The sequence below is a fragment of the Actinia tenebrosa genome, unplaced genomic scaffold (assembly GCF_029948245.1).
Source record: "Actinia tenebrosa isolate PJP-AT-01 unplaced genomic scaffold, QUT_ActTen_1.0 PGA_scaffold9__36_contigs__length_13948895, whole genome shotgun sequence".
Lineage (NCBI taxonomy): Eukaryota > Metazoa > Cnidaria > Anthozoa > Actiniaria > Actiniidae > Actinia > Actinia tenebrosa.
In genome coordinates this window covers 13,382,563-13,397,556 of record NW_028292586.1, presented here as the reverse complement: position 1 = coordinate 13,397,556, position 14,994 = coordinate 13,382,563, and the positions used below count along the sequence as shown (strand labels likewise).

General features: G+C 38.2%; 3 protein-coding genes across 4 annotated transcripts; 1 reads left to right on the top strand and 2 right to left on the bottom strand.

The window, feature by feature from the left end:
- The first annotated feature begins 184 nt into the window (after nucleotides 1-184).
- On the top strand, nucleotides 185-7,129 carry LOC116298219 (uncharacterized). 2 transcript variants are annotated; one of them, XM_031706603.2, is made up of 7 exons: nucleotides 185-517; nucleotides 1,311-1,607; nucleotides 2,040-2,163; nucleotides 3,587-3,834; nucleotides 4,435-4,689; nucleotides 5,146-5,223; nucleotides 5,668-7,129. In XM_031706603.2, exons 1-7 carry the CDS (start codon nucleotides 205-207, stop codon nucleotides 5,868-5,870), a joined length of 1,518 nt encoding a protein of 505 aa, XP_031562463.1. In that variant the 5' UTR covers nucleotides 185-204; the 3' UTR covers nucleotides 5,871-7,129. The 2 variants fall into 2 exon arrangements, with proteins under 2 accessions (XP_031562463.1, XP_031562462.1); XM_031706602.2 differs by having other exon boundaries at nucleotides 4,432-4,689.
- On the bottom strand, nucleotides 7,102-8,537 carry LOC116298220 (neuropeptide Y receptor type 6-like). The gene has a single exon (XM_031706604.1). It carries the CDS (start codon nucleotides 8,440-8,442, stop codon nucleotides 7,396-7,398), a length of 1,047 nt encoding a protein of 348 aa, XP_031562464.1. The 5' UTR covers nucleotides 8,443-8,537; the 3' UTR covers nucleotides 7,102-7,395.
- A 1,023-nt stretch (nucleotides 8,538-9,560) lies between these two features.
- Nucleotides 9,561-13,580, bottom strand: LOC116298229 (uncharacterized). Its single transcript, XM_031706613.2, has 8 exons — nucleotides 13,352-13,580; nucleotides 13,108-13,209; nucleotides 12,477-12,707; nucleotides 12,095-12,196; nucleotides 11,771-12,001; nucleotides 10,938-11,039; nucleotides 10,131-10,361; nucleotides 9,561-9,822 (listed from the first exon to the last, which is right to left on the bottom strand). Exons 1-8 carry the CDS (start codon nucleotides 13,460-13,462, stop codon nucleotides 9,715-9,717), a joined length of 1,218 nt encoding a protein of 405 aa, XP_031562473.1. The 5' UTR covers nucleotides 13,463-13,580; the 3' UTR covers nucleotides 9,561-9,714.
- Between the last annotated feature and the right edge of the window lie 1,414 nt (nucleotides 13,581-14,994).

The window sequence follows — 14,994 nt, the reverse complement described above, 5'->3', positions numbered from 1 at the left end:
TTTTCGTTTTTGATTCAATATTCAAACAAGCTTAAGAAATATTTCTTGTTAAGATAAATAGTAGGATAAATATTAAATTAAGTAAAAAGCTTTTGACTTTTTAAGGACTTTTGAGAGATAATTTTTGTTTGTTTTGGATTTGTTAGTCGCGCGAGGCCTGGAACGGGGGTGTGACGTCACATTTTCCTTCGAATCTCCAGCAAAATGGCGGAAGCTGCTGAAGTTATGACCAAAAAACATCGAGAAATACTCCGTAGACACAGGCTAGAATTAGTCGAAAATCTGCAGCCGCTTAAGTTATTAAGTCATCTAACTAGCGTGCTTTCTCAAGAGGATGAGGAAGAAATAAGAGCAGAGAGAACGACTACTGAGCAAGCGAGGTGTTTATTGGACTTGTTACCCAGAAGAGGAGATAAGGCTTTTGAGGCATTTGTTAGAGCTCTGGAGAAGACACAGAGATTCCTGGCTATACCTATTGCGGAAGAAGGAGAGATTGAACTATTGAAAACTAAACATGGTGAGTGTGGAGGGACAGGGAGGGAAAGATAGCTATGAACCACCTTAATCAATCAAAGCTGTCAGGATATTAAGTTGAATAATAGATTTGTACATTATATGCAGATTTGCAAGGTTAATAATAGTCCTTTTAGACTAAAGAAACCTTCAAACGTATAGTCAATCTATTATTTGCACTAAATCCTATAATGCAACGTATATTTATTATACATATTGCAGCTGTCATGTAAATACATTTCAACAGTGAGGTAATCAAAGAAGACTTTGTACACTATCCCATGTGGATATAGTCGATTGGATTTATGGATCCACTGTGATGTAATAAAAACATGTCTAGAATACAGAATTGAGAATATTTTACTGCATGTCCATGAGATGCCATTCCATAGACCTTAAAGGAGAGTGGCCTGTAAGGACTTCCCCCCTCCTCTCCCCCTACTTCTAACACTTCGAGTGTCTTGTAATAGCTCATTTCTGAGATGAGATATGCTTTGCTTGTCACGCACAAAGTTTTCGATGTGAGGCTTTGTGCATAATGCTCAGTGAATCATTATAAGAGAAAAGAATAAATTTAATTAGCGCGTAGCCTCATACTGAAACCATTGTTTATGACAAGCGAAGCATATCTCGGAAGTTGGCTATTGCAACAGCAAGACTTGATTGAACCAATCAGTGCAGTTGGCACTTGAAACAAATTCTTGCTCTAACTAGATATTGCTTACTTTAATTTTTTTACAATAATATGCGGTCTGCTTATTTGTTTACTGGTATTCAATTTATTTATCATACTGTAGGGTACAATGAACACGCTATGCAACCTGAACACAAAGAGATTCTGCGTAGTAGCAAAGAAGTGTTAAAACAAATCAACTTAAAAAAAGTCCTTCGTCTTATGACATTCGTGTTTGACAAGGAGGATAAAGAAGCCATCGATAGCAATACTACAGGGGATGCAAAACTTGATGAATTTGTGACAATTTTAGGAAAGAAAGAAGACAAAGCCTTTGATCATTTCATCGAAATCCTGAATATTACAGACCCAAGTATTGCAAAATTTCTGGTAAAAGAGAAAACCAGTTCCAATACTTCAAGTAAGTAATTAAATTTTTCATTTTTCATATCAGTAATATAAATAACTCATGTAAATTTCACTGAAAATGATCTTGCTATTGTTTAATTGCATTGTACATTATTGCAGCCATGTTGATGTCATTTAACAAATGATTTTTCATTAGCATCCAGTGTTAATGGCACCACAATGGCCGCCATGTTTTTGTTTTTTTGACTCTCTTGGAAATGCTTGCAACCCATCAATTTGCAGGAAGTGTTCAATGATATGTCTAATTTTTTTGTTGAACTAAATTAGTTTGAACGTAACAAATTGATAAGATTATCTCATGGCAACAGAATATCATGGCAATCATTTCTTTAGTACCTCTTATATACAACGCCAATACTACTTACACTCTTTCTGAAACTTTTTAAGTTTCTTTTTTTTTGCAACAACTTTTCTTGTTTTTCAGATGAAAAAGAATTGACCAACCCAACACAAATTCTAAACCCTGAAGATGATACAGAAATACGCAAAGTGAAGGACAAATTAGCAAGTTTCTGTCAGAAGACAAATGAGAATGAAGGATGGAAAAGGTATAGTTAATTATAACTGGAAAAGAATGGGTGATATGTACTGCTGATGAATATTAGCGACTGTGCTTGTAAATAATATGCTGTATTGTAAGTGGGAAAGAATGGATGATATCTACTGCTGATGAATATTAGCGACTGTGCTTGTAAATAATATGCTGTATTGTAACTGGGAAAGAATGGATGATATCTACTGCTGATGAATATTAGTGACTGTGCTTGTAAATAATATGCTGTATTGTAACTGGGAAAGAATGGATGATATCTACTGCTGATGAATATTAGCGACTGTGCTTGCAAATAATATGCTGTATTGTAAGTGGGAAAGAATGGATGATATCTACTGCTGATGAATATTAGCGACTGTGCTTGTAAATAATATGCTGTATTGTAAGTGGGAAAGAATGGATGATATCTACTGCTGATGAATATTAGCGACTGTGCTTGTAAATAATATGCTGTATTGTAAGTGGGAAAGAATGGATGATATCTACTGCTGATGAATATTAGCGACTGTGCTTGTAAATAATATGCTGTATTGTAACTGGGAAAGAATGGATGATATCTACTGCTGATGAATATTAGTGACTGTGCTTGTAAATAATATGCTGTATTGTAAGTGGGAAAGAATGGATGATATCTACTGCTGATGAATATTAGCGACTGTGCTTGTAAATAATATGCTGTATTGTAACTGGGAAAGAATGGATGATATCTACTGCTGATGAATATTAGCGACTGTGCTTGTAAATAATATGCTGTATTGTAACTGGGAAAGAATGGATGATATCTACTGCTGATGAATATTAGCGACTGTGCTTGTAAATAATATGCTGTATTGTAAGTGGGAAAGAATGGATGATATCTACTGCTGATGAATATTAGCGACTGTGCTTGTAAATAATATGCTGTATTGTAACTGGGAAAGAATGGATGATATCTACTGCTGATGAATATTAGTGACTGTGCTTGTAAATAATATGCTGTATTGTACATACTTTGTTGATGTAAGATTAGCTTGTTCCCTTGAGATGTTGCAAGGCTTTCGCAGTCTTTATTCCTATAATCTTCTATAAAACAACATAGAAGAGTTTTCAGCCTTCTGTGCTTGTGTCATTAGTGCATCAGAGTAAAAACACTATTATAGCCATGCAAATAAATTAACACTAAATGGTACCAAATAATGTTAGAGTGCATGCCATATATCCGTGGAAACCTTGGAAGAAATTGCACAAATTTGCATGAAGTACAGTAGACCTCAGTAATGACTGTACACCTACAAAAGTTTTGTCAGTTAACTTTTTCATGGATATATGGTATGCATTCTATCCCTATTTTCTATTGTCTAATTAGTGCTAATTAGTACTAAATAGTGTTCATATAAACCTATACATGTAAACTAACAATTGATATCTTTATTTTTCAGTCTTGCTCAGCATTTTCAAGTACCGCCAGATAAAGTTGATAGTTCATTCAATCCAACAAATGCAGTTTTAAATCTGTTGCCTACCAGAAAAGTTGGAGAACTCAAAAGTGCTTTAACCCACTTAGGAATGACAGCAAATATAGAATGCCTTATGAATGACCTGGGGAGGCAACCAGATACAACTGATTCTCCAGGATCTACTAATCCAGTGAATAATCTAGTAGAAAATACAAAGAATTTGTCAATTGGTATGTTCAAAGATTGATCTTAAAACTGCATGCAATTTTTCATATTTCTAAGTGAAGAATTAATTCTAGGCTTTCCTTCTTCATCACACTCACCATATTTTATTCCACCTTTACTCTCTTCTCAATAGTGCTGCCCTTTCCCATTTCCCACTTTTCTTGTTTCCTCTTCTTCTTTTCCAATCTCCCCTTCTTGCCACTCAGCACACTCCTCCATCAATTCATCAGTCAACACTCCCATTCATTCTTTATACTGTATTACCTTCCCTTCAATGTGCACTATTATTCCCTTCTCTTAACTCTACACTTCACAATCCCACCCATTTACTTCCCATTTCCCACTCCCTTCACTTGACTCAGCACTTCACACTCCCCCTCTTCACTTCACATTCTCCACTCCTTTTCACTAGGCACACATGTGGCTTCCACTTCCTTCTTTACTCTTGGACACTCATTACCCTTTTCTCCATCCTTCCATCCTATCCCTCCACTTCCCTTTTTTGACCTCCCCATTTCATATTCCACTTCCCTCTGAACTCAAACAACAAAATTAAGGACCAGACTATTTTAATATTAGATTTTTTATCATGCTCTCAAAAGCAGATAAATCCAAAACACCAAAAGAATCTAAAACACTAAAACCTGTGGAGACGTTTGGTGATTTAAGTGATGAAAACCAGGAAAGACTTCTTGCAGAAATTGAAGCAGAAGAGTTAGAATTAAAGTACAGTTTTGAAATCCCACCTCATGATCAATGGCAAAAATATAAAATTCGTGAACTGACAAAACTTTTGAGGAAAAATAAAATGAAGAAAACAATAGAATGGATGAAGGATAATCTGCCAAAAGGAGTAACAGGTTAGTAATTTGATAAAAAGAAGACTATTCATGGCAGCCTCATAGTCTGAATAGTCCCCTTCACAGTTCCCTGCCCCATCTTGAAAGGTAGCCGTGCCTTTGCATCGAAGCGAGACGAACGGTGAGCTTGCAATGATAGAGACGTGTGAATAATTGCCCAAGGTGTTAAAAAAGGCCCCTAACTTTGCATGCTCACTTTCGTCTTGATTCGATGCAAAGGCACGGCTACCTTTCAAGATTACGCAGGGAACTGTGAAGAGGACTATTTGCATGATCCCTTCACTTCAAATATGCAATGGTTGAACGCTGATTCAGTGAACTTCTAATATTTTAGAACTGTACCCTCCCTTATCTGTGGTTGGTTTTCTTGATTCCCTCCTTCCCCTCCTTGTCATTGTTCTAAAGGAAGATAGTTCATAGTACCAATCATATTAACATTACCTTTTATTCTTTAAGGACCTTATTTTGATGAGAACACTAATGTCAGGGACTTGCCCTATTCTGCTAGGAGTAAACTTACAGTTCAGCTTTGTGGTAAGTGCTTCATTCATTGGCATTACAGGGGGTACTGAGTGGTGTAGATGAGAGTGGCCAAGGATCGAGAAAAGATAATTGCCAGCTTTTTGTTTCCACATATTACACCCATTCTAATAACCACACCCAGAAAACTAGCAATCAAATGAAGAAAGGAAGGAAGGAAGGGATGGATGGATGGATGAATGAATGAATTAGAGACATTGCATTTTGGCTAATATCAAGTTTTAATTATAATTATAATAAGATCCTTTGTTTAAATCCACGTAAACTTATCCTTGCTTGAACACATAACAAGGATAAATGGACATGGCTGCCGCATGAAAAAGGCCAATGGTTTATGTTATTATTGATGACTGGCAAAAAACAGATGTCTTCGGAGTATGTTGGTTGTAAAAATAGAAAAATGGATGTCAAATGATTTTTTTTTCATTCTTTCAAAAGCCCATAATGAGAACTGGAAGATTCTTGCTAGCCATCTTGGGTTGAGTAATACCGAAATACAGTATTTTGATAGCCATCGGTTCAGAAACCCAGCAGATGAAGTCCTGAGGCAGTGGGAAACTAAAAGAAATACTAGTGTTGGAGAATTGTATGACATACTGGTGTTTTTAAATATGCCTGTAATTGCCGATTCAGTATTATGAATGCTGATAAAAAAAGGAAATGTGATAAGTTGAGGAAGATGGGTACCCTGTGGTGCTTGATGACCAAGGGAAGACTGGGGGGACTTGGCTGTTGGAAGGAAAAACAAAAATGGGAATAAAATAGTGGGAAGGGATGGGAGAATTAGTATTGAGTAGGAAATATCATTTCTTTTTGCCCTTTATTTTCCTTCTCACAGAAAGCCAACCTTTCTATCAGCTTCGTTATATAAAAAAATATGAATTGGATTTACTCCGAAGATCCCTTAGCCATCAAGCTTCACGTCATAAAATCCCAGATAGGAATATCCAAGATTTTGAAATGCAAGAAAACATGAAAGAGAATTTGAGAATAGAAATGATAGGAATTTTTTCTGTTGACAACTGGAATATTTCTATCAAATCACTTTTTGTATATCAAAAGTGTCTAAATTATGGGCTTTCTTTATAACATAGTTGCTGAAAGTGAGCATTCAAAAATACGAGAGAAAATACTTTTTCATAGACAAATTTTCTAAAAAGTTCCAAACTTTTTTTTTTTTGAATTTATTGCTTGTAGTTTTCATTGCAAAGGGAAATAACCCTTTCTTTACCGCTTCAATAGTAACACGGCTTAGAAAAACTCTCAAAAAGGAGACTTGAATTTTTAATTAAGTTACGATTTTGTATGTTAACTGATATTTTAGTAGATTGAAAATGATCGTCTGCCTTAAGCCTTTAGACAAACGAAAAGCATGCTGGCCTAGTCTGGGTGTCACCAAAATTCAGAGGACAGGTAGATAAAGGCGTATTGCTTCTCCTACTTGCGTGACACCGTGACGTCCCTTACAAAACTTACCATTGCAGGCCCGTGGAAGCGAGTTTGACTTTCGCAAAGTCTTTCGTCTCAGTTTGTTCACGCGCGCTGTGAAAGCACAGGCAGCCTAACCAGGATCATACTCGCTGGACACTCACTTTTTTCCCCACTGGCTTCGCTTGCGACTCTGCGAGTCTCGGATAGATCAAAGTTTCTCTGTATAAAGAACAGATTTCGCATGATTGTGAAACGTCACGACGCACGGCACGATGACGGTATAAAATTAACGACATCTTTGAGTCAATCACAACGCGCAACTGAATACTGCACAGCCAATGTAAACAATCTTACATGGTACCGTCACGGTCACGGCAACGCATGTTTTCACAGTCATACGAATTTTCTGGTGTTGTAAAGTAAATTGATATAATAAAGAGGTACGAAGAATAAAATGAGATTTTATTTATTTAGGATTTTCCCGTTTAAAGTGTACGAGTTAGCGGAGAAATGTTACGTTCATGCAATTATAAGGACGAAACTCTAGCAAACTATATGCCATTGTGTGTTTGGCGCTTTTACTTCTTTTTAGAATTGAAGTAACTTATTTTAATTCTGGAAGCAGAGGAACTTCCAAGGCAAGGAAGCCCATCGTATAGTTCGCTTGTGGCATGCTGTGTCGTGTGTGGCAGCGCAATAATGCGAGTATTCATGAATGGAAAGCAGCTTCTTCGCTCATACTATGATCTCATTCTTCAAGCGTAATGGTTCCTCATTTATCAAACTTTTTAGCAATTCATCCGAGGGCTTTTCCTTGAATATTTTCTCGCTTAGATTTCCTTTATTAATTTTAATGGCTTGGTCTACTGGTTGGTACTCTCCCAGCGCGTCGGTCTCGTAACAAGGTGCTTTAATATCTTCATCATTCAAGATTTCGATGAATTCAAACGGAGTTGCAATACATAAGAACACTGCGAAGAATTCCAAAACTTGGCTGACAGTAGCAACATCAGGAAATGGAGAGCCATTAACAGAGCGACCCCAAGATGCCATAACAGTTTGAACTGGGAATAAGTAGGCAGCGGCTCCTACGAACACTCCGGTAACAAGGTCAGTTAATATGCTCAAAAATCGCCGACACTTGGAACGATTTTTCCACCCAAAAGGGTAGATATGGACCTTGATGAATAAATTACCAATGATAGCGAAAGGTATGATATATTGGAGGATCAGCCTACTAGCTTCATAGAGTCGTCCTGATTCTGTGTACTGCCAGCCTTGGACGCAGTTTCCCGCGTCGAGATATGCCTGGGATACCATCCCGCACTGACAGAACTGTGGAGCGGTAAGAAGGCTAGCGATTGCCCATACCAAGACAGTGGTATTTTCAGCATCTCTCGAACTAACTTCATCATTGTGGATATTCTTGAAATAGTTATCCATAGCTACGGCAAGCAAGCCGAGGATCGATGCTGTGAGTGCAAAGTTTGCTATGGGTGGTAGAACGGTGCAGAGTGAAGACCCTAAGCTCCACTGTAGTCCTGTCACGCTTCGTAGCATGAAGTTAATTGGCAGATAAAGATGAACCACTAAAGCAAACACGTTGGAAAAAATACTTGTTCCTAGAAGGAGTTTGTGGCTTCCAAGTGTATTCCATTTTTTCTTGAGTAACCAAAAGGCCCATATGTTTGCCGAGAGTCCAAGCAAATGGAACAGCATCCAAACGACGTTAAGAATGTCTTTTGATGGTTTCACCCTTGTAAATGCATCGCAGAGAAGCATTATTTTGGAGATAAATATCCGTCGTCTTCTGAAGTACGGGTGTTTCTTGGAGAGTCTAGCGTTATTCAAGTAACTGTTTCAAAACAAGCAGATGATCCACCCTTGTTTATGTTTTAACAGGCGCGGTTCATGCTCTTCATTGATTGGTCCACTCGACACGACTGGTTATGACAGGTACCATACTAAACATACGTACGCCATAAACACGATTCACTTCAAAGTGGAAAATCTTCTTCTATATATACATTTAACAATTATAAACCGTTTCTTTTTTCTCTCCAATAGGTAATTTAGACGGTTTTTTGTCAACTTGGTATTTTAGATCGTTTAAATGTGACGTCATCATTTCGTAGTTAGAGATGTAAATTAGGTTTCATCAAGCTAATTTTTTTCGAGCGAAATCCGAGTTTCTAATAATAATACCACCATCATTTCGTAGCTAGAGATGTAAATTAGGTTTTTTACAATAACTTACAAATTTCTCGCGCGCTGATTGGTTATTTTTTATCATCAATAAAAGGACAGACAGATAAAGCTGACGTCAACGAGCGTGCGCTCTTTCCGTTGGTTGTTTTGATCACTAAAAATGAGAAGTTTTTATCGTTTTTGTTATTGTATAAAACAAATAGACATCAGTTTTTTGTGTCTGTCCTCTTATTGACAATACATTGCGTCATCACATTGTCAAAGTAGTGTGGATACGCATACTACTTTGACAATGTGATGGCGAAATTAAGAAGACAGACACATAAAAATCTGAAGTCAATTTGTTAATCATCAAGCCAATTTTTTTCGGAAGAAACCCGAGCTTCTAATAATAATACCCAATGCTTACTTGTAGTTTTTTTTTACATTTCCTTTACGAAAGATTTAAACTGTAACGTTTGTGCATAAATGGACCTAGAATTATGTCACAACTTACAAACTCTGTTTGATCTTTCGAGAATGAACAAAATATGGGTTCCCTGTGGTTATAGCCGTTTCTATCTTTCATCGGGTGTCTCCCTTTTTTCTGTATCTTATTTACCATCAGTGGGCTGCCTCTGTCTATCCTAATTTGGCAGAATCGCTTTCGTTCTATCGCAGAAAAGAAAATTTTGACTGCGTAACTTGTTTATTGTTTTTTTTTATTCAGAATTGTGATTACATAGGTGCAATTATAAATGCTTCAAAAAAGTGCAGTACATGCAACCAAAATGAAGGTTGTGTGTTTTGTGCTTTTCTTATGTGCTGTTCTGGTCAGACGAGACGAGCATCAATGCAAAGTCAGTCCTACACAATGGGTTTGCCTTGGTTGTCAGTCTTGAGCTCACAGTGATCATACAGGAATGCGCAATGACCAATCTTGGCAGCTTCCTCGGTGTTGGCTTTGTACACACACTAAAATGACAAACAAAAACAGAGCGATAGCCGTTAAATTAAATCCATTATAGTCCATTTCTATTCATAATCAGATTAAAAACAAATGAAATCAATGACAATGGTTGCTACTAACGACTAGACTAAGATTAATTTCGCGAGTTAAATTGTACGAAACAACCTTTGGGCTGATCAAAGTCAGGGCACTGCTAACCCACAGTTCGAACCCTGGGGCTAATTCAAGTCAGGGATCTTGGGCCAAAAAAAGTCATTTTTAACTTGAGTGATATTTGTTTTATGAATGACTGATCAATGAGAAAAGGACTTACTTCAAGAGCCTTGGTGTAGTTTTTCTTGGACTTGCACTGGTCTCTCATTTCGCCTAGCTTAGCTTTGAACTCTTCGACGTTCTTCACATTCTTGAATGGACATCCGTCCTTGAAGGATGGGCATCCTTTGCCGAGGCCTTTAAGGTCAGGGACGTTGTAGGGACATCTTTTACCCTTCTCAAAGGCTGGGCAGTGACCCTTGACGTAATCCATTGTAATCTCACCAGGAATCTTAGAACAAAACACTCCATTAGTTAGATTGATAGCTAGAGTGCGAACAATTAATCCATTAGACAGTATTTACTAAATAGTACAAAATAGTTCTAATTAATCGATAGAAAACAATGGAATTTGCATGAAATTGTGCTATTTAGTATTACTAAAGTTTCACGGTTATATTGTTTGCACCCTACCACTTTTTATGGTATAATTAATAGAGATAAGAGGTGAATAGACCGTTTTCTCAAGATTGCGTGCGCATCCAAATTTAAGGAACTTGACGGGCCAAGATACCAGAACACGAACTTTATGATGAGTATCATATTATCATATCGATAAGAATAACTAAAATCGATTATATTCTCCTCTTTAAATATGAAACTGGCTTCTCTATTTTATTGAATTTGCGTTTTTCAGTTTTGTCCCCTGTGATTGGTAAGGTTTAGGGGCGTGGTTGGGGAAAAGTCATTGTTTTCTATTGTTCTATACATGTGTACCCTCCAATAGGATCACATCTTGCAAATTCCGCCTGAAGGACGTAAGTTGGATGCGCACACAACCTTGAGAAAATGGGCTATTGGCACTTACAATGAATCTGCCATTCAGGTCCGACTTCAAGCAGCAGCCACTTTTAAAGAAGGGGCAGTGACCATATTTAGCAACGGCTTCCCCACCTGCTCCATAAGTAAGCTATTTAAAAACAAAAACATATCTCGGTCATTGCATCTTTTGATGTTCTTCAAGAGTATTGCAGATTAGAGTTTTAGCGGTTGAAGGAGAGGGGATGGTGCGTTAACACTGTGCACAGTCACCTTTCACTGCACACAAGACAATTGCCTTAAAATATCTAATAATCCATCTATCACACCACACCACGTACGTAAATTACAGCTCTGCCTCAAGGGCCTCATTAGCGGTTAGTTTAAGCCAGAGTTAATGCTTTATCTGTCCAATCCACTTAGTTTTGGTCACCATTCTCATAGTTTCTATGAAACCATCGACTTTCACAAGCAAGCTACAGTTATCCTTTAATGTAGTTAGACCCCCACTAAACTGAAGCATACTGCTAGTATAAGCCAGAGCATTTCAAATAGAAATCGTAGAATGATAAGTTATACACCGTAGTGAAAATAGTAACTGACGTTTCGGACGTTAGTCCTTCGTCGGAGTTTGACTCCGACGAAGGACTAACGTCCGAAACGTCAGTTACTATTTTCACTACGGTGTATAACTTATCATTCTACGATAACTGTTTTATTAGAAACACCGACGCAGTCCACGCTAGTGTTTACTAGCCATCATCTACAATTCAAATAGAACATGCTTTTCAAAAGTTACACTGATCATAACCGACTTTAGACGCGAGATTAATTCTCATCAACGTTGCTTTCAAACATCTAAAGTAAAAACCCATTACTTACATCCATAGCCTTGGTATAGTTCTCTTTACCCTTGCAGTGATCTCTCATCTCGCCCATTTTGGCTTTGAACTCTCCCACATTCTTGACGTTCTTGAATGGGCATCCATTCTTGAATTCTGGGCAACCTTTGCCAAGTCCTTTCAGCTCTGGAACATTGTAAGGGCAGGCCTTGCCTTTGTTGAAGACAGGACAGTGGGCTTCTATGTATTCCATAGTGTAAAGCTCAGGAACCTTTGGGACAAGCATCAAAATTATTTGTTAGAATCTGCGATATATATATATATGCATGGTTACTAAACGTGTTTGCAGTCGATCAATACTTACAATGGGTTTTCCTTCGCGATCATTCTTGAGTGGGCAGCCAAATTTAAAGAATGGGCAGTGGCCAAGCTTTGCGGTTTGTTGACCGTTGACAGACTGGATGATCTTAAAAAAAGTGCCGTGAAATATGTAGGTTATAGCACTCAGTAGAGAGAGAATTTTTATCGCGTTCATTTTCTTGCTTAGCTAATGTAAATTAGTTCAAATAAAATTGCATTCCACTTGTAGAAATTTCAGAAATTCTTCTTCAAATACAATTTAACTTTGGCTCCGTATTTTCGTTTCATATTTCCCATCATTATATATAAATTTCCAGGTAGACCTTTCACTTTTAACGGTTTTAAAAATCCTGGATAAGAATACTTGTAAAAGCTTATGATTTTACCTTCAATGCTTTGTCATAATTGGTCTTGCCCTTGCATAGATCCCTCATCTCTCCCAGCTTCCCTTCAAACTCGCCAATATTTCTGACTCCTTTGAAAGGACACCCATCTTTGAAGGCGGGGCAGCTTTTTCCAAGTCCTTTGAGCTCGGCCACGTTGTAAGGGCAGAACTTTCCTTTTTGGAAGGCTGGACAATGCTCCTTGATGTAGTCCATCGTAAATAACTCTGGAACCTGTTTGGAATTGAAAGGAAAAGTCAACTTCAAAAACGTTTCAAAGCGTTTGCCTTTCACCAAATGCAAGTTGTGTTCAATTCCCGGACTCCGTTTACTTCGTACGAGTCGGTTCTTTCCTGCCGTTCAAGCCGGGCTTTTTCTGGTTTTCCTCCCTTTTCTTCTAAGATTCCAATTCGATCATTGAACAAGGGGCACAGGTTTGTTAGCTACTGGCTATCAAGTGCTACTCTCGCACAAATAAAGACTATGCATTTAGTTGCCTGGGTCCTGTACGTTGAGAGTGACCTTTGGGGAATGTGCCTGTAATCTGTACGTATAGTCTCTCGGGTTTATTAAGTTCCACAAGAGTAGAAAATACACCAATTCTGCTGTGCCAGTTGTAAAAAGATATACTTACAATTGGTTTACCACTGGGATCGGTCTTGAACATACATCCATACTTAAAGAAAGGACAGTGTCCAAACTTCGCCACTTGCACACCATTGGCGCCTGCAATCATCTGAAAGCCAACAAGAGCAGATTTAAAGTATATATGTGTAACATCATAGATAGTGTAAACCCTCAGAGTGTTGCAATTTCTTTTGGTATTTGAAAGTCGTAAAACTGATCCATTGTAAAATGAGACGTTAACCTATACTTACATCAAGAGCCTTGTCGTAGTTTTCCCTGCCTTTGCATTGATCTCTCATCTCGCCAAGTTTTGCTTTAAATTCCCCAATGGTCTTAACATTCTTAATTAAAAGGACAGCCATTCTTGAACTCGGGGCAGCCTTTCCCCAGCCCTTTCAAGCAAGGAAGGTTGTATGGGCAGTAACGACCATTCTGGAAAACAGGACACTTGCTCTTGATGGTGTCCATGTCGACAAAATCAGTGGTCTAAAGACGATACAAAGTTTATTCAATAGTACAGAAACTAGAGAAAAGAGAGCTGGATTCGCGAAGTGTTATAAGGCGGTACTTACGATGGGCTGGCCCTTGAGGTCTTCACTGACTTGACATCCATACTGGTGGAAAGGACAGTGGCCCAGCTTGGCTACTTGTTCAAGATTTGCTTTGTTTATAAGCTAGAAAGAGGAAAAGCAGAGAGGTTAAATGGACCTCATTAAGTGGAAATAATATTAATATTCAGCATCAACAATATCTTTACAGATATCACCGCATCACTTTTACAACAGCAGCACCAATAACCAAATCATAATCAGGAAAGCAAGGTGATACGATTTTGTGAGAGAGTCATAAAAAATGGAATTGAAAATATGAGTACCTCAAAGGCCTTATCGTAATTTTCCTTTCGATTGCATTTGTCTCTCATCTCTCCTAGCTTTTGCCTAAACTCTCCCACATCCTTAACTCCTTTGAAAGGGCATCCATCCTTGAACGAGGGACAGCCTTTGCCGAGTCCTTTCAGCTCTGGAACATTGTAAGGGCAGGCCTTGCCCTTATTGAAGACTGGGCACTTGTCTTTGATGGTATCCATGGTAACATAGACCGAGTCCTAAAGGAAACAACCAATCACTTCAAATATGGCAAGTGCTTTGCAAAAATAAATCGCTTATTTTAGGCCCCGTCCACACGTATCCGGAAATATTTGTATCCGCAAATTATTTTTTGCGGAACGAAAATGTTTGCGTCCCACGCAGCGTATTCGAATCGTTTTCACCGTCCACACGTATCCGTGTTCGTAAAATTTGCGGATACAGACACAAAAATTTCCGGACGCGTGTGGACGCAACCCGTGTCCGTAAAAAAACATTTCCGGACACAAAAATTTGCGGATACGTGTGGACGGGGCCTTAGTTTATCATGTGTTAGAACGATGTTATTGCTCGACGTTCTTAAAAAATTAATAAAGTCCACAGTAATACAGAATTTGTATTAGTAGAATTTGATTATATTTTCTGTTGATCTGTGAACAAGCCATGAATATGTAAATAGGCAATGTATAGATGGCTGCACACTTACAATAGCGGTTTGAGGCGCAAAAACTGGCTTGCCATCTTTCTTGGTGTTGAAAGGCCAAGTTTGCTTGGCAGGACACGTTTTCCCCAACTTCTTTTCCTCACTGTAGCCGAGAGCAACAGCTTCTTGTATGGCGTGGGCCATAATTTTTTTGCCAGCTTCGTTTTGAGGAACCAGAGATGCGAGAACGTCGGTCACTTCCCCAAGAGTCTTGCACTGACCTGGCTTGACAATGCAACCATGGTCGAACACTGGAGACTTGGCCAGTTCTGGTTTTAGTCCAGTGTATGGACACTGGCTGTTCTTGAAAACGGGGCATTTCGCC